This window comes from Miniopterus schreibersii (genome assembly GCF_964146895.1).
Source record: "Miniopterus schreibersii genome assembly, chromosome: 14".
NCBI lineage: Eukaryota > Metazoa > Chordata > Mammalia > Chiroptera > Miniopteridae > Miniopterus > Miniopterus schreibersii.
The window spans coordinates 18162059-18185714 of NC_138114.1; the positions used below are offsets into that span (position 1 = coordinate 18162059).

The following is a 23656-nucleotide window of genomic DNA, read 5'->3' on the forward strand; positions in this document are numbered from 1 at the left end:
CAGGCTCTCCAGCTACAGTGAGCTGCAGGCCTGCAGCTGGAGCCAGAGAGCCCCTGGATGCAAGGCATTGCATCTAAAGCTCCCTGGGCGGCCCAAGGGCATGGGCCAATGTGAGTGCCCTGCTATGCCTGGGGCCCTAAGGAAAGGTTGAGCATGGGCCTTGAGATGGCACTGACACCTCCAGTGGCCAGAACACCAAAGCCCAGGCTCCTCTTTTGTTCCTAGGGGGTCCCTTCTTCTCCATCTGCTGCCATGAACACTCAGTGCCAGTTGCCACAGAAAGAGGGTGCTGTTTTCACACCTTGTGGGGGCCCATGGGGCAGGAATGAGCAGGGTGACAGCTGCTTGAGGCAGGGCAAGGCTACCCCTAGAGTTGGAAAAGCCCATAGAGCGGACTCCTAGTCTCCCCACTCAGAAAGAGTGCTCCTGCCCTAGGGGAGGCTGGCCTGGCCCAGCCCTCAGCTTCTGACCTGGAGGCAGAGATAACTTCTAAGAACTTGGCTGCCAGACCCTAGGTCTGTCTGCTGCTGTGTGGAGGGAGGGAGGAGGCCCCAGAGCAGAAAGCCACCCCACTTCCTCTCTAGCTTCCTCCTGCACGGCCTCGAGCCCTTCTTTTCTGGACCCTTACAAGTAAGCATCTCAGCTTCGTGGTTTCCTGTTTTCAGTGAAATTTACTCTGAGCTCCAGGCTCCATCTTCATCCATTACCACACGCTCACCCCCAGTGGCCCTAACACTCATTCTCCGTTGCAAAAAAGACCATGCACTCCTGTGTACAACCCTAGTGGCTGGTCCCCCCTGGCTCAGTACATGTGAGCTAGCGAGCACAGGACAGAGCAGGGCAATGGGAACACAGAGCCTGCCTCCAAGAGAGGCAGGAAGAGCCTGGGGAGGAGCCTGGGGCCTCCAGGAAGTTGGCTGCAGGGTGGGACTGTGGCAAGAGGCTCATAAACCATGACAATATCTGAGACCCTGGGAGGGAAACCTGTGCTTTTAGGCAATAAGTCATTGTTAAGAGATGTATCAGGAATTCACAGGCCTGAGCCCATCTCCCAATGTTTACATTTCATGAAGACCTTCTGCCTCTGTTCTCTCCAAGGGAATGGAATTGACACTCCTTGAGAATATACCATGGAGGCCACTGCAAATGCTGCTGTTGGGTCAGGCTGGCCCAGCCAGGGGGTCTGTGGTGACAGGCACTGGGGTGAACCACAGGGTCTGCTTCTCACAGGACAAGCGTTGGGGCTGCCCTCATTCCTGCCTGGCCAGAGCGCCTTCTACATGCAGCAGCCTGGGGCAGAGGGGTGGCACTGCCTCCTTTAGGGAGTAGTATGCGGTGGGGGGACTCTGAAGGACACAGTGAGGGTGGGGTTGCAGACGTCCTGTCACCCTCCATCCCAGCATGGGCACAGTAGTCCTGTCTTCTGGATGAAGCCTTACTGGGTGTCAGCTCAAGCTCCAGGGCTGGCCTGAATGTGCTTAGGCTGGGCTATGATTTGCTCAGGGAACACAAAGAACAACAACAATGGGCAGAAAGAACTGGGTTGTCGGCCAGGATGTTGGGTACAAAGGCCTCTTGAGAAGCAGACACCCACAGACCAGCTGTGCATCTGTCCTGGCCCACAGAGAGCACTGGCTGTCTAGCCCCTTCACTGTCCCTGCTTTGCATGGTTGCCTTTCTTTCCTGCATGGCTGCTGTAGGTTAGGGTTAGGGTTAGGGTTAGGGTTAGGGTTAGGGTTAGGGTTAGGGTTAGGGTTAGGGTTAGGGTGTGAGTTCCAGGAGTGTGGGTATCCAATAACAGCCTGCCCTTTGAATTCGGTTGCAGGGCTGATAATTGAAGCATAGCCCCTGAATGATGGGTTGGACCAGTATGACCGAGTTCCGTTCTCTGGACCACTCACAATCGACAGGGACCTCTGACTTTCCACCAGCTCTAGTTCCCAGCAGCTCTGGGTGGGCTTGGTGGAATCTCCTCAACAGCAACCATTCCCTGAACTTGTGCAGCCCCGGGGGAAGGGGTTTCATTTAGTTTTGCAATTCTGATCTGTGGGCATGGCTTCCTAGAATATATGTGAGAGGGATTCTGATGTTATCAATATAGCTTAATGAGAAAGTGCTGACACTGGTTCGCAACGTCTGCCTTGGGCACAGGATAGATGGCAGTACGTGTGCCATATCTTTGCTTTTGTTTTAATACTCTGTGTTTCCAAAAACAAGTTCACATGTGTTAATACTTCTTTGATTCCCCCCTCATCCAGCAGAAAACCCTGAGAGGCTTTCTTGTCCCCATTTAACGCATCGGGAAACTGAAGTTTCCAAGGTTTGTGTCTTGTCACAAGTGAATGAGGAACCGGGACTAAAGCCTGGGTTTCCTGCTTCCCAGGTTTACTCTCCTTCCTCTTCACCGAATTGAATGGCATTATAGGGAAGGACTTGGACTTGCCTACAGTACATACCAGGGCCCTGGGAGTGGGGCCTGTGCCCACATGCCCACATGCCCATGGTTCCACTCCTTCCATGTCAGTTCTTGCCATTCCCCTTTCTGTCTGGCAACCCTGAAACCGCAGACTCCTAGTAGGCGTGGTGGCCCATGCGCCCACTTGCTTGCAGTAGGGAATGGGGATGGGGAAGGGAGAAACTCTCAGCTAACTGCACAGCCCATGTTACTTGGAGGAACTGAGCCAGTTGCATGTGCAGCATTTGAGCAGCTGCAGAATATCCCCCAAGGAGCAGGGCTCAGGAAAGGGTCTGAAATTATTCATGCTGGGACAGAGAAGGCCAGCCTAATTTGGTGTGCAGCACAGGAAGGGCCCAGGTTGGGGTTTCCTGAGCTTGAGCCAGGGGAAGCAGGCTTCCCAAACAGCAGCAGGATCCAAGTTTAATAAAGAGAAGAGCCCTTGGCTCTCAAGATAGGTGAGCTGCTGACAGCACTGTCCCCAGCTCGCAGACTTTCATGGGGCTATTACTGATGATTCTGAACCAGAAGTAGGTAGATTTTTTTCCTAGTCCTGCCCGGATAGGTGACTTCTGCAGATCCCCACCAGTCAGGGAAGCTAGGGCTGGTTATCTGGGATTGTCTAAACTGCTAGCTGTGATTTGCACGGTGGAAAGGTCTGGTCAGGCCCTCCCTCTCCCATTCCCCGCCAAGGTGCCTCAGTGGCTGGGGCTCAGCTTCTCACCTCCCAGTTGCCTTCCGTCCTTCCTCCCTGGGCCCAGCCCTTCCTCTTGCAGGCTCCTCCCTGATGGCCACTTAGACCCTGCCCCCAAGCCTGGCCCCTCTGCCTGTGGCCTACCGCTAGCCAGAGGACTGAGGCTGCACAAGGACTTCTCCAGGCTGGGTGGCATATCACCGTGTGGTCGGCTGGGGCTGGCCCGGATGCCCCTTGCAGCACAGCTGTTCCAAGCTCTGGGTGATACGGGGCTGAGAACTGGGTGGGGACGGCCTAGGCTGTTCACAGGAATGTCCGGCTCTCAGGAAACCAGGGGTGGAGGGCCCAGGGAGGAAAGGAGATGTGAAGGCTCAGATACAGGATTTCTCTTGGTTTTGCGAAGGCTTCTGGCAGCCGAATCCCAGGTCCCCTGCTTAGAGATCCTTCTCCTTTAAAACATGGATACAAATGATGCCTCGTTCATAAAAGCCTTCCCCGGCTCCTGGCTATGAGCTTCTAGCACTCAGTCACATCACAGAGTGTCAACCCTCTGTTACATGTCCATTTCCTCCACTAGACCGTAGGCTCCTTAGGGCAGAACCATGCCCAACTTATCTCTGACTTCCTAGCCTTGAGCACAGGCCTGGCATGTATTGGGTGTTGAATGAATGAGTGAATAAATGACTCTTACTTGCCCCTGTCCTACAGGAAGCTTGGTCCTGTGCCAGTGAGGGCTGGCGTGAACCAGGCAGATAATTGCAGTTGGGAACAGGAGGATGGTGTGTGGGTCTGCTGGGTGTCCCTGGACAGATACGTGCAGGGTTGCAACCACTCTCTTCACCCCCATTAGACCATGGTGACCTTTCCTGGACCCTCAGGATGGCTGGTCTGATGCTGCACTGGCTCTGGCTGGTCCAGGAGGGATGGGACGATCTACTTCCTTGAATACCCATCCAGCGAGTCTTCCCACTAGCAGAAAAGAGCCCCCCTCTGGTCAACTCTCACACTTATGACCCTGGGGGTGGGGGTGGGTTGATTGTCCAGAGGTTAGAGTCTGGTCAGTAGAAACAAATCTTCAAGAGTCCAGCATTCCTTAGAGGCAAATGCCAATCCTAACTGGGCACTGGCTACAGGGCCCTTGCTTGCCAGCTCTGCGCCACCCTCACCCTAGCTTAGCAGGGCCAGGAGAGTGGAGGGGGTGCTTGAGAAATTAGTGGGACCAACCCTTGGGGCATGCCCCAGACAGAATGTTATAGGGAGGATGTGTAGAGAAAGAGCCCTGCTCTCAGCTCTGAATGCTGCCATGAGCCCCCAAACCCACCCCTGATTATCACTTGCTCCTAGGCCTTTGTTTGGGCTGATCCCTGGAGCCAGTATATGCTTTGCCCTTTGCTGTGCTAACTATGATTGACTAGCAAGACAGCCCAGGTATAACCTCCTCCAGGAAGCCTTCCCCAAACCCTTGTCAGTGCTCCTCAGTGACCCATCTGTACCTTGGCCCCCACCCATGGATGCCCTTGTTGCCTCCCTTACTCAGCTGCATTTCATTGTGGCAGGGATCGTGTTGCCTTGATTTCTGTCTCTCTAGTGCCTGGCACATAGTGAGCATTCAGAGAACATTAGCTGAATGACTGACTGACTGAATGAATGAATGTACGAATGAACTATAAATAAGTGAACTATGCTCCCAGGATGGTCACTGCAGTTCTTCACTGGTGTCCCCTGCAAAAGTCAAATCAAAGAGATCTTTCCTAACCTGAAGGAGCAGAACAAAAAAATTGAAAGCATAGATGGCTTTTGACTTAAAATTTTCCTCCTATAAGTCTTTTCCAGCTGGTACTTGATGCTATTTGTCTGTATTATGGTATTATAGCCCAAGAGACATATATACAGGGTTTGACAAAAGTAGGTTTAAGGAGACATTTCAGATAAAGAGCCCAGCCAGGACCTGCTCTGACCGCACAGTCCAAGTGCCAACATAAAGGGGAAGGTCTAACAGAGTCACCTGTTGAGGGAAGAGGGTCAGAGCTGAGGTCTCATTTATAATCAGGGTCCCTAGGGTGGACAGATTACAAAATGTCCCTGTATCCATACTCTTTGCAATGTGACTTATAGCTCATTCTTTCAAAAGACAGTTTATTTTCCCACATCTTGATTCTGGGCTGGCCTTGTAACTTGCTTTGGCCAACAGAACGTGGCAGAGGTAACCTTGTTCCAGCTCCAAGCTTGGGCCTCAAAAACCCCTGCATGCTCTGCTGTCTCTCCTGGACTCTGTCTAGCTCCATGTGAACAAGCAGGGGCTAGCGTCCTGGAAGAGGCCAGAGAGGTAGGCCAGTTGCCCTGTCACTCCAGCTGATAGGCAACCGACCCCCAGAAGCATAGCCATCCAACCCACACACAGCTGCGCCCCCATATATGTGGGAGCACAGCTGAGAGCAGAACTGCCCAGCTAAGCCAGGTCTAAACTGCCAGCCTGCAGAATTGGAGCGAGCTCAGCGGTTGTTTTCCATCTCTCGGTTTGGTTTGGTTGCGTTTGTAAGGCACCTTTATTGAGATGATAAACAGCTGATACAATCCTCCTCCTCCTCATGGTTTACCAAGCACTTTCACAGACATGAGCTAATTCAATTCCCAACACCACCTATGAAAGAGATAGCATCTCCCTTTTGCAGATGACAAAACCGATATTCTGAGAGGTTCCGACTTGCTCTCCATCAAGCAACCAGCTCACAGTTCTCCACTTTCAATTTGCAAATTACTCCAGTCCCAGCCCATGGCCCCCAGACAGTCTCACCATCCAGCCCCGCAGGCCCCCACTCCTTCTCCAACCTTGCAAACCTTGCCCATTGCCTAGGGCAGTGGCCCTGCCTGTTCAAGCATTAGACCAGACTATGACATTAGCCGCTTCCCACCCCGACATGCTGCGACAGACATCGTATCACACCAACACGACCAGGGGAAACAGGCCAGAGGGCACAGAGGCGCCACCATATGGGTTAGTGCGGCCCCGCAGGCACACAGCTTGGCAAGTGGTGCGGAGGCCGGCCATGCCCCGAGGTACAGGCTCAGTCTGTACCATCCCATAGAGTTGTGTGAGCGAAGGAGACTAAACAGAGACCCCAGCTTTTCCAGGCTCCCACACATACTCATGAGCTGAAGGACTGAAGAAGGCACGGTGAAGGGGCTGTCAAGATTCACCCGCTGCACGGTGCCCACTCCCTCCATCGTGTCCCCCGACGCAGAAGGCGCAGCTGCCCCTCGCCCCCCCTCCCTGCCCCACCACTCACCGACAGCGGGGGGGTGCCCTCATCCTCCACGGTGACCACCAGGTGGTAGAAGCTCTGGCGCTCGCGGTCGGGCGGCGCGGGCCGCGTGGAGATCTCACCGCTGATGCGGTCCATGCGGAACGTCACGTCGTCATTGCCCTCAGTGATGTAGTAGGACAAAACGCTGTTGATCCCGATGTCACGGTCGGTAGCTCTCACCTGGACCACAGCAGTGCCCCCGCCCACGTTCTGGGAGGAGAGCAGGAAAGTGGTCACTCTGGATTCAATGGGGGCAAAATCTAGCACCTGGCTCCTGGAAGCGCAAGGGCCTCACCCAGACCTCCAGAAAGCTTTGCTGTCTACGCTGGGGCCACGAGGACAAGGATGGCGGTGAGCGTTCTGTGGATACCTACTGCATGCTGGGTCAATGACTTCCCTCTACAACCCTACGTGTCAGGTCCTGGTGTCATCCCATTTACAGATGAGAAAACTGAGGTGCAGGTAAGGAATGTGCGCAAGTCACACAGCCAGTCAGTGGCAGAGCCAGGGTCTGAACTGCGGGAGGCTGGCCTCTAAACCCCGTGCCACCCTGCCTTCTTAAACTTTCAACCTGGCATGATACCCAGCAATACCGGGGCAAAAGTTCTCTGGGAGGGGCTCAATTGTAGGACTGAATAATTAATGAGTTGATTTATTTAAAAACAGCTCTGCCAGGGTAAACCTGTTCGCTATTGGTGGTGGAAGGCCACTTTCTTCTTTCCCTACCCTCTCCTCTCCTCCTCACTGCTACCACAAAAAGATATTGCACCCCAGGCCCTAGCCCAGGCGTTAGTACTAGAATTATGAATAAGCCACTATTCCCATCCCTGAGATCTGAGAGACCCGTGGGCCAGGCAGCCACGTAAACAGGTGCTTGGTAGTCGGCTCATGCTCACTACCTACCCTGGATGTCTGTCTGTACGGGTGCTGAAGCTGCCCTCACCTCATTCACGCTGACATTATATCCAAAGGGGCTCTCGATCACTGGGGGGTTGTCATTGACGTCCAGGATGGTCACCTGCAGGATGTGGTCCTTCTTCCGTGGAGGGGTGCCACGGTCAGATGCCACAACCTACGAGGAAGGGGATGACTGAAGTCAGGGCTAAAGGGTGGAGATAGGATCAGGAATATGGAGTCCAAAAGGACTGTCTACTCAGTGGGGAGGGCTGGGAGGGCAGACGGACTCACTGGTCCACCCTTGACCCCAGAGCAGGGGCCCATCTGCTCTGGACTCTTCCTAAGGCTTTTGCATTGTGCCCCATGCTGCAAACAATTTTTGCCCAGTTCTTGTCCGACCTGGGACCCTCATTTGCAATCTGACTCGGGTGTGCCCAGTCTTCACCTCCCAATCTACCCGACTGTATTCTGGGCTGTGCCAGCCCCTGACCATGACCCCGGGCCTGAAACCAGATCCAGGGCTCCTGCCTTTAGCTTCAAAGGCCCCTGTTCCTTGCACTTAAATCTGAACTCTGGTAAACAGAGAAAGAGCCTCAGATAATCTCTGAAGCAGTCCTAACACAGACTGAGCCTGCCCCTGGGAGCTGTGATGCTTCCCAGGAGCCTGCAGGGCAGAAGTGCTCCAGGGGCACAGGCTCCTGCAGAAGCGTATCCCTGGGGTCTCTGGAGACCCCTCAGGAAACATGCGAGCCACAGCAATACAGCAATAACAGTGGCCTTCATGGCTCCTCACCTCAGCAGAGGCAGGCCAGGCAGGGGTTTTCCTGCCCGCTGCACAAGAGGGGAAACTGAGGCCCAGAGTGAACAACTTGCCCAAGTTTCACACTGTGTTTGTGGAAGAGTTGGGGCTCTTTCAGGCTTTCTCTCCTTGCTCTCACAGCAGGAACGGACTCCTCTGCTGCTTCTTGCTCTGGCTCAAGTCCCCTCCCAGGATCCCCTCTCCCGGACTGGCCTCACTCATGCTCTCGGCTCTGAGGTGCTACCTGCCCCATGGTACTTGGTGACAGCAGGGAAGCTGCCTACTAGGATATTCTGATGGGCTGATCGCTCTCCTGGATGGTCAACAGTGACCCTTACAGGGCCGATCCCCACCTTGAGGATATAGTGGTCCAGCTCTTCTCTGTCCAGGGGCCTGGCCACAAACACTTCGCCAATGGAGTCATTGGTGGTGACAATCTCGAAGGCCCCAGCGATGTTGCCTGAGGCCAGGGAGAAGACCACCTGTCAGGGAGAAGAGAGTGTGAGTGGCAAGGAAGCGGGGAGGACAGGCTTCCAGGTCAGGCCAAGGGCACTCCCCTGACCAGCTGGGTCTCTGCTCAGCAAGGGTGTTTGAGAAGAGAGTGTGTTTTGTAGAAGCAGTTATGTCCATTGAAATGGGGGTGGCAGGCCCACCGCCTGTACAGGTTCCTGGGCGGTGTGTCAGCACACTGGCCAGGGGGCCAGGAGGCAGCTGTGAGTCCCACAGCACGGACTTTCCCAGGGTGGGGACTGGGAGGGAAGTACTGACACTTGTGGAGACCCTGTGAGGAGCGGGCACATGCCCTAGTGCAACATGGACTCTGGCTCTCACAACAGCCCTGTCACAAGGAGCTGAGCCCTGGCTGGCCATTGGGGTCCATGTTCATCCAACTCAGGCAGGACCGACCACCTGCACAGCTCTGCCTCCTTCTCCTGACCATGGACTGGGATGAGGGCGGGTAGTCCTGCTTGGGACTGGGCAGAGCCTGGGTGACCCCTGCTTCCTGCTCAGTGATGGGGTAGCTTAGATGGTCCCCTCCAACTGAGGGTCCATAGGAATCCCCTACTGAGAGAGCTGATCCTGGCTATTTCACTTGATGCCCACCTGCCCATTGCTGCCAGCGTCAGGGTCCCGGGCCTTGACAGTGGCCACACGCTGGCCCACGGGGCAGTCCTCCGGCACACTGACAGCCGAGTCGGAGGTGAAGTCAAACCGGGGGCTGTTGTCATTCTCATCCAGCACAGTGATGTAGACCTGGGGGGTGAATGTTACTAGAGACCTCCCTTCCCCTCCTTCTCCCCAGCCCCAAACACCAGGGTCCCACCGTGGGTCCACTGGGGACCAGACCTCCACTTGGTCTGGAATATCAGCTACCTTTCAGAGCCCCCCTAGGCCACTCCTTACGTCCCATGAAGGCCCTGAGCACATTTTTTCTAGGAGTCTGGTGGGGGAAGGCTGCTCACACTCAAATGCTGGCACTGGGACAGCAGGGAAGGGGCCTGGGAGAACTGGAAGGTAGGGGCCCTGACTGAAGGGGATGGAGGCTACTCAGCTCCAAGTCCACGAGGGAGTGCCAGACTGGCTCTGGCTAGCTTCCTGCTTTTCAAGAGGAACTAGGAATACAGATTTGTGTGTGTGTGGAATTAGGTGGTAATTAATAAAAATTATGTGCAGGCTGGCTACAGCACATCTGGCAGCCAGACAGTGCCCAAAAGCCTCTTCGTTAGCACATCTGGATTAGCGGGAAGGAAACAGGGCACAGGAAGAGGGAAGCCGCAGGTGGTCTTTGTGGGGAGGGGGCAGATGGGGAAGAGAGAGGAATTTCCAACTACCAAATAAAAACTAGGAACATGCACACTGCATGCAAAGAGCATGTTGTTCAGTGTCTAGAGTTCACGCTTCTCTGCAGGGTCTGGATAGCGAGCTGGAGAGAAGGCCCTGCTGTGGGTGTAGCCTCCAGCTCATGGTGGCCAACGGCCACTGGCCATGAGGCCAGAATGGCAGGTGCCCCTTAGGTTCACTGATGAGGGGGTCGAGGTAGGGCAGGAGGCAGCTTAGATTTTAGGAATCCCAGTCCAGGCTTCCTCCCCAGGTCAGACCCCATCTCCTTCCTTGGACCTGGGGCTCTGGGGCTCCCAGGCCTGCCTGCTGCCTTGCCACCCTTGGGACCCCACAGGGAGCCTGTAGAACCTCACACCCTGCTGAGGAGATTTATTTCATCCTTCCTCATAAGGAAGTTTTCCTCTTCTTCTCGGTCCTAGCCATGCTCCCCTATCTTTAGGCAGCTTTAAAAACCACAGGGCGCCCTGGCCGGTGTGGTTCAGTTGGTTGGGTGTCATCCCATGCACAGAAAGGTTGCCGGTTCAATTCCAGGTCAAGGCACATGCCCAGGCTGTGGGTTCGATCCTGGTAGGGGGTGTGTAGGAGGCAGCTGATTGATGTTTCACAATGTTTCTCTCTCCCTCCCTCTCCCTTCCTTTCTCTCTCAAAATAATAAAAAAATCTTAATAAAAAAACCACCGAAAAAACCCCACCCCAACCAAAACCACAAAGCAACAAGCCCAGGCTTCGCAGCAGGACCAACGCAACCACTTCCAGTTACTGGCTGTGCGATTTTGGAAAAAGTTATTTAACCTCTCTGATTTTCCATTTTCTCAGCTGAAAATAGGAACGAGAACACCTACAGCACCAGGATGCTGGGGGGAATAAATGAGCAGGCAAAAAGTTAAGGGGTAGTTCCTGTCCTGCTTCCTGCCTGGCAGAGAGGCATGATCTCTCTCTCCAAGACTCTGCTCATCCATCATGAATTTTGGTCAGGAAGTTCCATGAGGTCCTGGAGCCCCAGTGTGCTCACCTGTGAAATGGGCATAACAATGCCCACTACACTCTTCTCAGGGCAAAAACAAGCAAGGCCCCAGTGCTCTGATCCTTCCCAAACTCTCCCACTCGGGTCAAGGTCTTGTTTGTGCTCCCCACGCTTCCTCCCACTACAAGACCTTTGCACTTGCTGTTTCCTCTGCCTGCAATGCTCTTGTTTCTTGGCTACGTAAACTCCTATGCTTGCTGGGGATCTCCACTTGAGTCACTTCCTCAGGGAAGCCCTTCTTGATTTCCCTGACATACTATTATCGGCTCTCTCTCATGGCATACGTTTGTTGGTGTGATAATTTGACCAGTGTCCTTTCTTCTAATGCTTGTGAAGGCAGAGGCTGTGTCTGATTTTGGTTGTACCCTGAGCCCAGCCCAGAGCCTGGCCCACAGTAAGTGCTCCCTCTATGATTACTGCTCTGATGATCATGATGGTATTTGTGAGGTTCTCCCAGTATCAGGGAATCGGCCTCGGTAGATGAGGAAAGACAGTTGTCAAGGTCTATGGGAATAAGACATGGGTCTGTGTTCCCATCCAGGACCTCTTGGTTCAAATCTCCCTACCCTACCCCTGGAGGCCTAAGGGTATTATACTCAAGAACTCTTACAGCAGTGCCCCTGCCCCCAGTCTGCCCCTTCCTGCTGCCTCCCCACTCCCCCTGGGGCCTACAGGGGCTCCTGGTGCCAGGGAGGAGTCAGGTATAGGTGAGCTGTGGTTTGGGGTTCCGGCCTCACAGAGGAAATGGTAGCACTACTAAAAGCCCCTCAGCCTGCCTCCACCCTCGCACCTCCAACAAGACTGGGGCTAACAGGGCTGGAGTATCTGAGGCAGTGGCCCAGGGAGCCTCTGAGAAGGAGCCAGGGCAGGGCAAAGGGGTGGAGGTTCTGCCTGGAAGAGGGTGATGTGGCTGTGGAAATACAGCGGCCTGCACAGAAATGCGTGCTCCAAAAGGCCCTTGCCAGCCTGTGCACAGGAAGAGGGTGGCTAGCCCAGGAAGGGGCTTCGGCAGCCTCTTGCCAGCTCTTACCAGTCTCCACCTGTCCTCCGCTCCTGGACCTCTCATGACAGCAAGGGTGAGGAACAGCTGACCCGTTTTACAGATGAAGCTGCCGAGGCCCAGAGAAAGGGCCCACGAGACCTTTCTGAGTCTTGGCTCCTGTGGCTGGGAGGGCTAGGAGCTGCAGGACACAGGGCACCTGCCCACTGCCCACCACTGAGGGCTCTGCTCACTGGCTGCCCTCTGGGACCCCTGGGGGTGTTGAGGAGAACTGAGTAGGTGCAGTGCTGCTTGTGCACTCATTCCCAGGCTGGGCCCATGGATGGAGGGGGCTTTGGGGTGCAGCCAAGCCACAACCAGGGTCACTGGCACCGGGCCCCTCCAGGGAGCCGTGGGGTAGAGGACCCCAAGCAGCTGCACTGGGCTCTTAGCCTGGGTACTCGGTTGGCTCTTATCCCTTTAGGCTGATGTAACAGGGACTTGGTGAGGAGTGAAGATGTGGCTCTAACCAAGGCTGATGCTGAGCGGGACACCTTCTGTGGCCTACAGATGGCCTCAGACCAGACTGGCTGATGCCCAAGCCAAACTGATGGCTACATGTTCTCATTCTCACTGCAGGATGCCCTGTCAGTGGACTCCTCCTTGGGGACCCACTTCCATTTCATCCCCAGCCTGCCTTTCCCACCTCTCCCATCCTCCTAGGAACCTCTGGCCTCAGGGGTCACCCTCCCCGAAGTGCTCTCAGCACATGGTCTTCCCTGCCTTTATTGAGAGTCCTGAGGGCAGTGACTCACACCATGACCATTGCTGTCCTTGCCCAGCACTCCCCAGGCCCTGGCACTGGCTGCTCCACCTCACATGCACTGTAGTAAAACTCGCTTCTTACACCAGCCCCCAAGATGCCAGTCCCATCACACTGCTCCCCAAGACTAGTTTATGAAGAGCTTCCTATCCACTGTCTCCTCTACTATCTTCCTCACATCCCCTAAAGAAGGCAGGGCTGCTGCCTGATCCTCATTTTAGACCCAAGGAAAGGAAGCACAGAGAGGTTGAACCACTTGACTATATCACACAGCCGGTAAGGGGCAGAGCTGGGCTGAGGCCTCGGTGTGCCTTTCATTGTGTGCTCCACCTACTCCTTGTCAGTGCACCCTTTACCCTGGGGTCCCATGGAGGCTCAGCAGGACATGGAGGGCAGACAGGGAAGAGCTGGACACAGGTACATGCCCTGCCCAAGAAGGACCTGGACTCAAGTGAGAGTAGATGAATTGGGACGGCTGTAAAGGGTCTGAGCAGGGACCCGCTGTACGTGTCCTCTCTCCAGGGGAACGCACCACTTAGGACCCGAGGCAGCACTGGCCACATCCAATAGCACAGGGGAGAGTCCCAGTCCATAGGCTACTCACCTTCTGTAGGCAGAAACGGCAGGAGGAGGCAAGGGAGAGAAAAGGCAAAGATGCAGGTAGTTAGCAGTCAGTTCTTCCAACCCCTTTTTAAGCAGTGGTATGTTGAGGATCCCCCCCCTCCCCATCTGAGGTCTCAACCTGGCCAGGCTTCCCCAGAAGGTGTGGCATGACTGGCCACAATGCTGCCCCTGGGCTATCAAAACCCTCGCCTTCTGCCTTGGCCTACATGCTGGGTGGCTGGTGAAGATGTGGGTTTTGGGGTGCCTTGGGGTGGTGATGAGCTGCACTCTGGGGTTCTCACCCGGGGACCCACTCACCACAGTAGAGTCTACTTTGGGGCCGCCGTCGTCTGCTATCACCGTCAAAGTATAGAAGTCACCTTTTTCCCGGTCCACCAGGCCCTTGACTGTAATCACACCCTGCAGGGAGGGGTCCAGATGGGAAAGTGACAACATTGTACCCACCAAGCAGAGCCTGTCCCACCCCCAAGCAGTCCCATGCTCTGGCCAAAGCAGACGCCTCACTAATCCTGAATGTTCTGCCCACCATGCCACCTCCACATCCCTCCCTCTGCCTGACATAACTTTTCTGTGAGGCTCGGTAGGTTGAAATCCTGCTGCTCTCAGTCCCACTCAGACACCAGCTCTTCCATGTAGGCTTCCCGCTTCCCCAGCCAGGTATGATCACTCTTACTGGGCCCTCGAGATGCCCCATTAAATCTCTACTGTAGCTTTGTCCACATCTTCCCTTGTGTGCCCTGATTCGTATCCTTGGTTATTCCTACTTCTGCCCCTAGCCTGAGAACTCTCTGAGGGCTGGGAAGGGTTTTGTTCATCTTTGCATTCCCAATCTGCCCAGGAAAAGGCCTGATATGTTGCAGCGATTCTTACCATGCCTATTTTCAAAGAAAGGATTCTTATAAAACACACACACATGCACACACACACTAAAGCGAAGATAAGAGAATAAGAACCAGGCAGTAAATAAGACAGAGCTGCACCAGACACCTAACTAAAACTAGCTATTGCAACGAAGCACAAAACTTATTTTGGAGCTTCCTAACAGCCAAGGTAAAAAGGGAAACACAATGACCTGAATAGCTTTTCAGTGTCTAGTAATAAGGACACCAGGTTGCCTAGGTATAAACTTTATCTTAACCCTAAATATTAAAACGGATGTATTACAGGGATGTTTATCTCGAAGATACTTTACAACAAGGAGGAGAATGCCATGCATATAGAAGGAGCTTAAGAAATGTTGGTTAACTTTAGAGGGGTTGAGCGCCCTGCTCCTAGGAGAGCACTTGCTGTGCCTGCCCCAGCCTCCCTCACCGTGTAGGCGTCTATCTTGAAGAGAGCTTTGGCCTGGGCGCTGGTGTAGGCGTCAAAGCGATAGGTGATCTGGTTGATGTTGTCGATGGAGTAGGCCTGGACCCGCACAATCTCGGTGCCCAGGGGCAGGTTCTCCATGATGGCAGCCTCATAGGAAGCATTGGAGAACTGCACGTCCTCATCCAGCTCGTTGAGTAGAGTGATATAGACGCTGCAGAAGCCCTGGTTGAAGGGGGGTGCCTGATCGGTGGCGGACACATTCATCAGGTAGCTGGTCTTGGTCTCGTAGTCCAGGTAATCCACAGTGATGATAAGCCCTGTGCTCTCGTCAATCTCGAACTTCCCCTCTGCACCCGACAGGATGCGGTAGCTCACCAGGCCACCATCCCCTGCAGGAGGATGCGAGAGGCTGTGCAATCCCAGATGGGGCTGGGGCTTCCCTGTGGCTTCCCAGCTGCCTACAGCACACCCGATGCTGTCCCCGAGGGACAGGGTGAGGAACTGCGGCTGGCCTACCCAGGGTGCACTGCTCCCTCCTGTAGGCTGAATCATCCCGAGGGGTCCAGCAGAGGACAGTCAAGGTCTATGTGGGCGGCAAGGCCCAGCACATACTGTTGACCCCCTCTGGGGCCTGGTCTGGGCATGAGAGATATGCCAGAGGGGTTTTGCTTCTGGAGCTTCAAAATTTAAGCTCAAGCACCAACCTTGGGTATTTGGACAAAGAGGGTGGGAAAATTAGTGATCTCTTGTAGTAAGGGTATTGATCTAAAAAGTGTTCAATCAACAGGGTATCATCCTGTTGATCGAACAGGAGGTGACCAAGTCTCCATTTGGTCCCCCGAGCCAAAGGGTTCCAGTGCCAGGGACACCTTCTCCTGTTACCCCAACTCCTTCACCCCAAATCCCTGGGTCTTGGAATACATCCTTCAACCAGAAGAGGTGGAATTCCTTAGCTGAAGTCCACAGACTTACAGGGGAATGGCCATAAAACCACGCAGGAAATCCCAGCCTTCCTTGAAATTATTTGCAAAACTCTGAATGGATGTGCATTTTGGGGGGGAGGGACTCACAGTTTTTACTTGTTTCTCAAAGGGATTCCCAACTCAGAAAAGGTCATGAACCACTGGGCCACAGTGATGTGTGTGACCTGTACTGTATAAATGGGACAGCAGTCCACCTGAGAGTGTTCAGACTTATTTCTCCCTCTACTTCATCCTGTGCCCCAGGTTAGCTGGGGATGCTGACAGGGGTTGGGCTGGGCTGGGCTGGGAGCTAGCAGAACAGCTGACATGAAGGAAGCGCTGGAACTGGGAAACCAGGGGCAGCTCAGGGAGCCTCTCTGGGGGGCAGCAGATCCCCAGGAAAGAGCTCCTCCCTGGTCCAGACAGCCAGGCCCCAGGAAGAAGGCCACAGTGACCTGCCACGTTCTTCCTTTTGCACTGCTAACTGTGGCCACCTCTGAGCCCTCAGCAAGATCTTGGCACCTTCAGGGCAGACCACTATGCTGTAGAACAGGACACACTGCCCCTTGAGAGCCTGTGTGTTCCAGGCCCAGAGCAGAGCAGAGCAGAGGTGGCTGGAGGAGCCTCAAACTTGGGAGCTCTCCTCTTTCCATCCAGAGGTTGAGACAACTCCCTCCGACTCCAGCCTTCCTAGTCTTGGGCATCTGGTAAGGATGCCACCAAGACTGTCCCAGGAGCCCCTCCCTGGCCTGGGAGCCGCTGAATGGGGGAGCCTAAAGGGTCCTGAGGATGACAGGCCCTGCAGGAATAGAGGGATTTCTCTGGGGAGGGTCACTCTGGGGAATGGAACTCCCTGCTGTCCCCTGCGGGCCTCACCAGTGTCTCGGTCTGTGGCTTTGACAACGATGACTGAAGTGCCAATGCCCGCAGTCTCTCGGAGGGCCAGGCGGCTGTACTGCTGCTGCGTGAACACTGGGGCCTCGTCGTTGACGTCCTCCACGTACACTATCACCTGTAGGAACAGCCCAGAGGTGAAGGTCAGGATGGGGGAGACTGGGAAGCCCAGAGCTGGCCCCCACGTGCCTGATGTATGGTCACTGCTCTCCTGGGCGACCTGGGATCTGGGAGGAGAGGACCTGGGGATGTCTGGGTGGTTATGGTGTCCCTCTACCTTGCACAGTACCCGGCACATGGCAGGTGCTCAAGCATCATTTAAGAAATGAGCCTTATCTTACTCTTGGCTCTCCTACTAGCCCTGTGGGAACCTGTGACTAATCTGTGTATCTTCTGGGCTGTCAAGTGTCTTAGTTATGAAACAGTAAGATTGATACAATAATTCAAACCCATGTCACTCCTAGGGTTGTTATGAAGACAAAATGAGCCAGGCCCTGCAAAAATGCTTGCAAAGGTTTAAAGTGACCCTATTCAAATACCAGAATGTGTCTGGGAGAACAAACATAAAAGTGTTAATTATGGCTGGAGCAGAGGGTGTTATAGCTTAGACCCCGGTAGATCCTCAGGCACCCTCTCTGAGTGCTCTGACTGCCAGCACAGCACCTACCCAGACTGTTGGACCCCACATACCTGGAGAGCCAGAGTGCCTGGGAATTAAGACCCCTGGGACAGCCCTCAGCCAGACTGACTGACAGGCGAGCAGTATAGCTTCTCGGGCTTCCTGAGCCCTCTCCTTGCTGGTCCCATGACCCTTCCGGCTTTTTCTGGGGACACTTCCTATTAATCATTCACACCAATCCTTGTGTCAGGATTTGCTTCTGGGGACCTGGCCCAGGACAGTGGCTATTTCTGAACTGTGGGAATATGCATAATTTTCATTGTTGCTTATCCGCACTTTCTAATTTCCCTTTAATGAACCCATACATCTTGCATAACAAAAATAAAATAATTAAAAAGATGTTTATGGAGAGATGTTTACAGTTAGAGATCAGCACCCCTTCCCCTTCTTTTTGCCATCCCACCTGCCCCTGCCCCTCACACACACAGGAGCATGGGGAGAACCTGGGCTGTGCTCAGGACCAGTGTGGTGGGGAGGGGAGTTATAGCCACAGAGTACGCTGCTATTGGTGCTCAAGGAGCTGTAGGGAGGCTCAGGGCTCCTGCTTTTCCAGATGGGGAAACAGAGGCCCAGAGATGGGGAGGGACTTGCCTAAGGCCTCATAGTAACTGAGGTGGCTGGAAAGAGAGGGTGGGTCCTTCTGGCTCCCAATCTCCCAACACTACTGCTCTTCACACTATGTTGGGGATAAGCCACCCCAGAACAGGAGAGAGACACCCTCCTTCTAGCCTAACAGAGCCAGGGTCAGCACACTTGCCAACAGGGCGGAGGGAGCAAATGGGGCAGGGCAGTGATGCGCAACAGACTTCACACATGGTCACCGTGCTAATGGCAGGGCTGAGGCACAGATGACCTGAGAGCGTGAATACTTGGTTTCTGATTGACCACAGCCGCTGGGACCAGCCCTGGCTTCTATTCTGGGTTTAGCTGGGAGTAAGCTGGAGAAGTGAAGGGGCTTCTGTTGTCATAAGCAGAAATAGTAGAGAACTCTGGGGGGTGGGGCAGAGGGAGGGGGAGGAGAGGCATATGGGATAAAGGTTTCTCTATTTCTCTGCTCCTGGGGTTCCTGCAGTCCTGCTGTGTCATTACAATTTCATGTCCAGACACCCAGAACCCACTATGCAAACTAAAGTGCCCACCCCAGAGCACAGCTGTTCACAGCCTGAACCTTCTAAGTTTGGCTTCCCCAAGAATTTGGCTGGGGAGATTTGTGGGTGGGGTGGGTTTTGGGGGGAATTTGCGTGGATGGATTTCGGGAACTCTCTTTCCATAAACAGAAACTAATCATTCATCTTTCAAAACTGTGAGCCTTCCCCTTCCCGAGTCTGCTTATCCAAATGGCCTCGAGTCCAAGGGCTGAGGGGGAAAACTGGGCCAGTCCGATAGTATGATAAACGAGGAGGGAGGTGGCCTAGAGCCTGGGTGTGGCCCATCCTCCTCGGGCTGGCTGCATGCCACTCTCCTCTTGTTGGTTTCAGCCTTGTTTTTAGCAGCGGAGACAGGGGGCAAAATGGTGTGTGGTTTACAAACCTGAGAGAGACAGCTGTACAGGAAACACACAGGTCTGCCGAGCTCTTGCTGAGCAGGAGGGCTCAGCTACTGAGCTACCGTGCCCCCTGGAGAACCAGTCTCATTTTCCGTCCAGCGCTGTGCCCTCTGACAGGGACAGGACAGGAAATGTACGTGTACGTGCATGTGTATGCACACACGTGCACGCTTGCCTGCAATGTGCACGGGAGTCCCTAGTTTCCACAAGGACTGTTTCGCTCCGTGCTCCCTGGCCCTTCCATCAGGGCTGTCCCTGGTCCCTGAAGCAGGACATGGACAATATGGATGGACCTTGCAAACCATCTGCTGCTGCTGGGAAAATGAATCCCGGGCAAAGCTGAAGTCCCTGCATTGTCTTCAGAAAGGTCCTGGCTTTCCTGGGGCTCATTGTGTAGGGGCTGGGTACTACAAAGGTCACCAAGGGGGTAAGGCAGCAGTGGTCTGGGCTCTGAAGACCTTGTGTAAGGCAGCATAGGGCAGTGGTTAGGGAAACAGACCTGGGCTGCCTGCCTGCCACGAGGCCCAGCTCTACCTTCACTGCTGTGTGACCCTAAACACAATGGCTAGTCCCTTTTGGCCTCAATCTCCTCATCTATAAAATGGGTATAATAACAGTGCCTACTTCATAGGGCTGTTATGAGGACCAAATGAGCTCAAGTACATGAAGCACTTACTAAGTACTGCGTGAGAGTTTATTATTCCTCAGAGTTCCTGGGGAGAGGAACAAAAGGAGGGTGGCCAAGCGGGTGCGGCTCTGAGTGTCCCACTCCTGCACCCATCTGCACAGCCTGGCTCTGAGTTTACAGGGCACCTCAGGGCGCTGCATGCCATTCTGTTGAAAGAGATTGTAGCTAAAAAGGGTTTGCAGTCACAGTGCTGAGGCACTGGCAGGAACAAGCCTCGGAGGGAGGCGCTCCGCTGCTCCTGGGAGGGTAGGGGGCGAGGGAGCCACAAGGAGGGCTATGGTTAGGCAGCTTAAAGTCCAGGGAGCCAACCCAAGCTATGCTGACGTCATTCTGTGGCCTGAAGTGGACCTCACAAAGGGCAGGCTCTGACGTGTGTTGATCATGTGAATAGGCAATTCACAGTCATGCAGGTGAGTGTGTGGCCATGTGGGATTGCCCGAGAGCATATTAAGGTAACTGTGTTTCACCTTCAGTCACCAGGGCTCAGGGACTGTTCCAAGAAGCCCCAAGGTGTAACAATGCAAGGGGTCTGCCCAACTCAGCCATCTCCCCCCTCTCCCCCGGACAGATCTCACTGGGAGGGACAGCCATAGGGACCCAGGTTTCCCTTCCATCTCTTCCAGGGGCTGAGTTTCCGAGGCAGGAGACAGGCCGAGGCTGAGTCACCTGCTCTCCAGCACTGCCGAGTGAGTGACGTGACCCCACGCAGGCCTCTGCTCATTGTTTCCAGCCTGGGGAAATAGCGCTGGAGATGGGCTGATAAGGAGAGCCATTCTGCTCCGCTCAGTTCTGGGTAAAAGTCCCTCCACCTGACTTTTCCCATCTCCCTCCTACTCTTCACCTCTGGGGTCTGACTCACTTTCCACTTGGCTCAGGGGAAGGGCTGTGAGCTGCTGAGTGTGCAGAGGGGGGAGGGTAGGGTGACCCTGAGAGGTCCTGTCAGTCATCCCCTGCACCCCCTTCCTGAATGCTGATCCTGCCCAAGGTCTCAGGAGCTTGACTGAAGCCCACAATGGCAAGCAGACCTCTGTCTCATGCTGCCCCGGCCTGGCAGGACTGGAGGGAGGGGCAGGAGAGGGCATAAACTGGCCCAGCCAGTGGGAATATCTGTGTGTTTATTTTTGACTATTCAGGAAGATGAAGGTGATTTGATTTTAGCTGCCTAAGGGAGAGGCCTGAGGTGAGTGAGGGTGGGCAGAAAAGAATGGAAGTAGTCACTGGGGTATTTGGGGACACTCTCAGTGGAAAGAGCACTGAACTTGGACTCAAAGGATATGGGCTCTGAGGTCCATCACTAATGCTTTTCTGTGCCTCAGTTCTTTTGTTTCTAAAATGAAGCTGGCAGCATCTACATCTCTAAGGTCAAACATGTGAGGTTTCCTTGGCTCACGCTAGAGCGCTGCATGGACATGGGGAGTTAGTATGGTAAGGACACGTCTTTCATCCCATCACTGACCCCCTTCCACATCTGGAGAAACTGAGGCTCAGAGCAAAATGCCACATCCAAGATCCCAGGCTGGGTACCCCTAGCACCAGGTGTCATTCAGACCCTAAATCATTAGCAGCCTTGCCCTGCCAGGCCCCAACTAGTGGCCATCTCCAGCCCAGCTATGGCCTTGGCCCAGCCCTGAGGTCAGTGTAGAAGGAGACGTGGGGCTTTGAGACCTGCTCACTGGCTATCTGAGAGCCCCCCAGCCTCACCCTGACGGAGCTCCGCATGGGGCCCAGGTCGTGGTTATAGGCCTCCACTATCAGCACGTGGGACGAGGCCTGCTCCCGGTCCAGGGGCTTGGGCCCTCGCATCAGGAGCCCATCGCTGACATGGATATGGAAGTTCTTGCCGTCGTTACCTGTGTGGAGAGACAGATGAGATGCGTGAGCTCTGTCCTAGAGCAGGATCCTCATGGGATTGTAGGGGTAAAGAAGGGGGCCCCAGCCCCCCCTTGCCAAATGCTGATCCTCCCCACAGGTCTCAGGAGCTTGGCTGAAGCCTACAATGGCAAGCAGGCCTCTGTCTCATGCTGCCCTGGCCTGGCAGGATTGGAGGGAGGGGTAGAAGTTTACTCTGTACCTTCCTTATGGGAAGCCTGGGGACCCCTGAGACCCGCATACCCAGAAGTGTCAGTGGATTCAATATTTCAGAGGGATCTGGGCACCACAGAAAGAGGAACCAAAACAGAATTCTCTGTGGGTGGTTGAAGCCAGGACTTGGTGGACATATCCGGGCTGGTCCAGTGCCCATTCCCATGTCTTGTGGTAACAGCACCAATTTTCCTCCGGGGATCCGCCTTCCCTCACTCTCAGTCCATGTGCTTTGTGACTCATTCTGAGGAGCTGAGGGCATTGCCCTAGTGTCCAATGCAATAGCAATTGGTTAAAGGACGGACACATGATATGTGTTGACCCAGTGACACTCAATCTCTGGGGTGCTTGCTGCTGAAGGCTGTCCTGGTCCTCAAGACCCCCTCTGGAGCTTTAGGAGCAAAGCAGTCAAACGCAGCACCCTCACATCCAACTTGGTGCAAATGGCTGGACAATGTCCCTGGTCCTCACTCTGGCCTGCCCATGTGTACAGTACTTAGGGCTTCCTTGGCCTCACCTCCCAGACCCCTGGTAGCCTAGAGAAGCTCTGCCAAGGGTGGAAGGGCCAGCCCCAGCAATCCTAGGACAACCCACTCACCATTAAGGATGCGGTACCATACAAGTCCAAACTCGCCCTCGTCAGCATCTGTGGCCATCAGCTGAGGAAGAATGATAGGTCAGTCCTTGAATTCCAGCCCACAGGGAAAGATGTTTGTGGAGTCCCTCTCCCTCCCTCCACCCCACCCCAGCCCAGCCTGTCATGCCCAAACCTGTGGTTTCCCACAGAGGCTGGGGTGTGAAATAGGAGAGGGACATGTACATGTCTGTCTTTCTCATTCCCCACGAGGACACCTGACTGCTGATGCCTCCATGCTGCCCTGTCCATGGCAGGGGACCTGGCAGCTCTGTTCTCTGACCCCCTCCTGGCTCTTGGGGAGGAGAGGGAGAAGGTGGGCGATGGATCCAGGCTTGGCTAGGTCAGCCTTCTACCTCCAGTTCCCTCCTTCAGCCTTCTGAGCTCCCAGAAACCTCACCTAGGGTGGTGGATTGTGTGGCTGCTTCTTGACTGGGTGGCCGTGGCCAGGCCACACCTCTCTGGACCTCAGTGTTATCATCTGAAAAGGGGGGGAGGGGCTGGATGCGATGACTCCTCAGTCATCTGATGGACTTTGATAGCCCACGGAAGACCCCCACCATTTGGGGCTGTGCAGAGAATGCTTTTTTCGTCATCAAGGGCTAGGGCAGGAGGAAGAAGCTAAATACCCAAAACTGGGGCTCCAAAAAAGGGTTGGGCCCAGGCTCAGGTCTTAGGCAGAACCACAACTTCCCCTCTGTGTTGTTTCTGTGAGCTTGGGGGTCCTTGTGGAGAAGCTGCTTAAGACTAGGCTCTTAAGGAGACAGCTTGTTGCCAGGGAAGCTCTGGCTTCCGGGAAGAAAGAAGGTAGGGGGAGGAGCGTCTCTGTGCGGGGTGGGTGGGTGGGGAGGGGGTGGGGGTGTGTGTGTGTGTGTGTGTGTGTGGATATGTGTATGTGGGAGGGTGTGTGGGGGTGGGAGGAGTGTGGGGGGTGGGAGATGTGTGTGTATGTGGGAGGGTGTGTGTGGGAGGGTGTGTGGAGTGTGGGGGTGGGAGGTATGTGTGGAGGTGTGCGTGTACGTGGGAGGGTGGTGGGGGGTGTGTGGGATGTTTGTGTGGGGAGGAGTGTGGGTGTGTAGGTGTGTGGGGGTATGTAGGGGGTGAGGGGAGAGCCACTGCCTGGAGGGTCTCCAAAGGCCCACCCATACCACCAGGAGCACAGCTTTGGTTGTCCCTCCATCTTAGGCTTTCTGCTCTGTGATTTCTTTGACCTTTGAAAATGCCTCTTACCCCTCACTTACACCATCAAAGGGAAAGTACTTTTCTGGGAATTTGAGGGAGAAGCCTGGAAGGTGAGAGGCACAGGGACGCAGGAGGGGTGAAGGGGCCTCAGGGGCTACCAGGGCCCACCTCGCTGCCTGTTCCCTGCCCTCTGCGAGCCCCTCTCCCTGGTAACCTGGAAGCTGGCAGGCACTGAA

General features: G+C 54.7%; 1 protein-coding gene across 1 annotated transcript in view; it reads right to left on the reverse strand.

Annotated features, from left to right (window-relative positions):
* LOC308567370 (cadherin-23) overlaps positions 1–9322 on the reverse strand; it is a 68406-nt gene extending 59084 nt beyond the window's left edge. The window contains exons 1-4 of the mRNA XM_081158789.1: positions 9255–9322; positions 8504–8632; positions 7398–7526; positions 6437–6664 (exon numbers count right to left, since the gene is read on the reverse strand). Of these exons, the coding sequence (XP_081014915.1) occupies positions 6437–6550 (114 nt within the window). The 5' untranslated portion in view covers positions 6551–6664; positions 7398–7526; positions 8504–8632; positions 9255–9322. The remainder of the gene's footprint in view (positions 1–6436; positions 6665–7397; positions 7527–8503; positions 8633–9254) is intronic.
* Positions 9323–23656: the final 14334 nt, after the last annotated feature.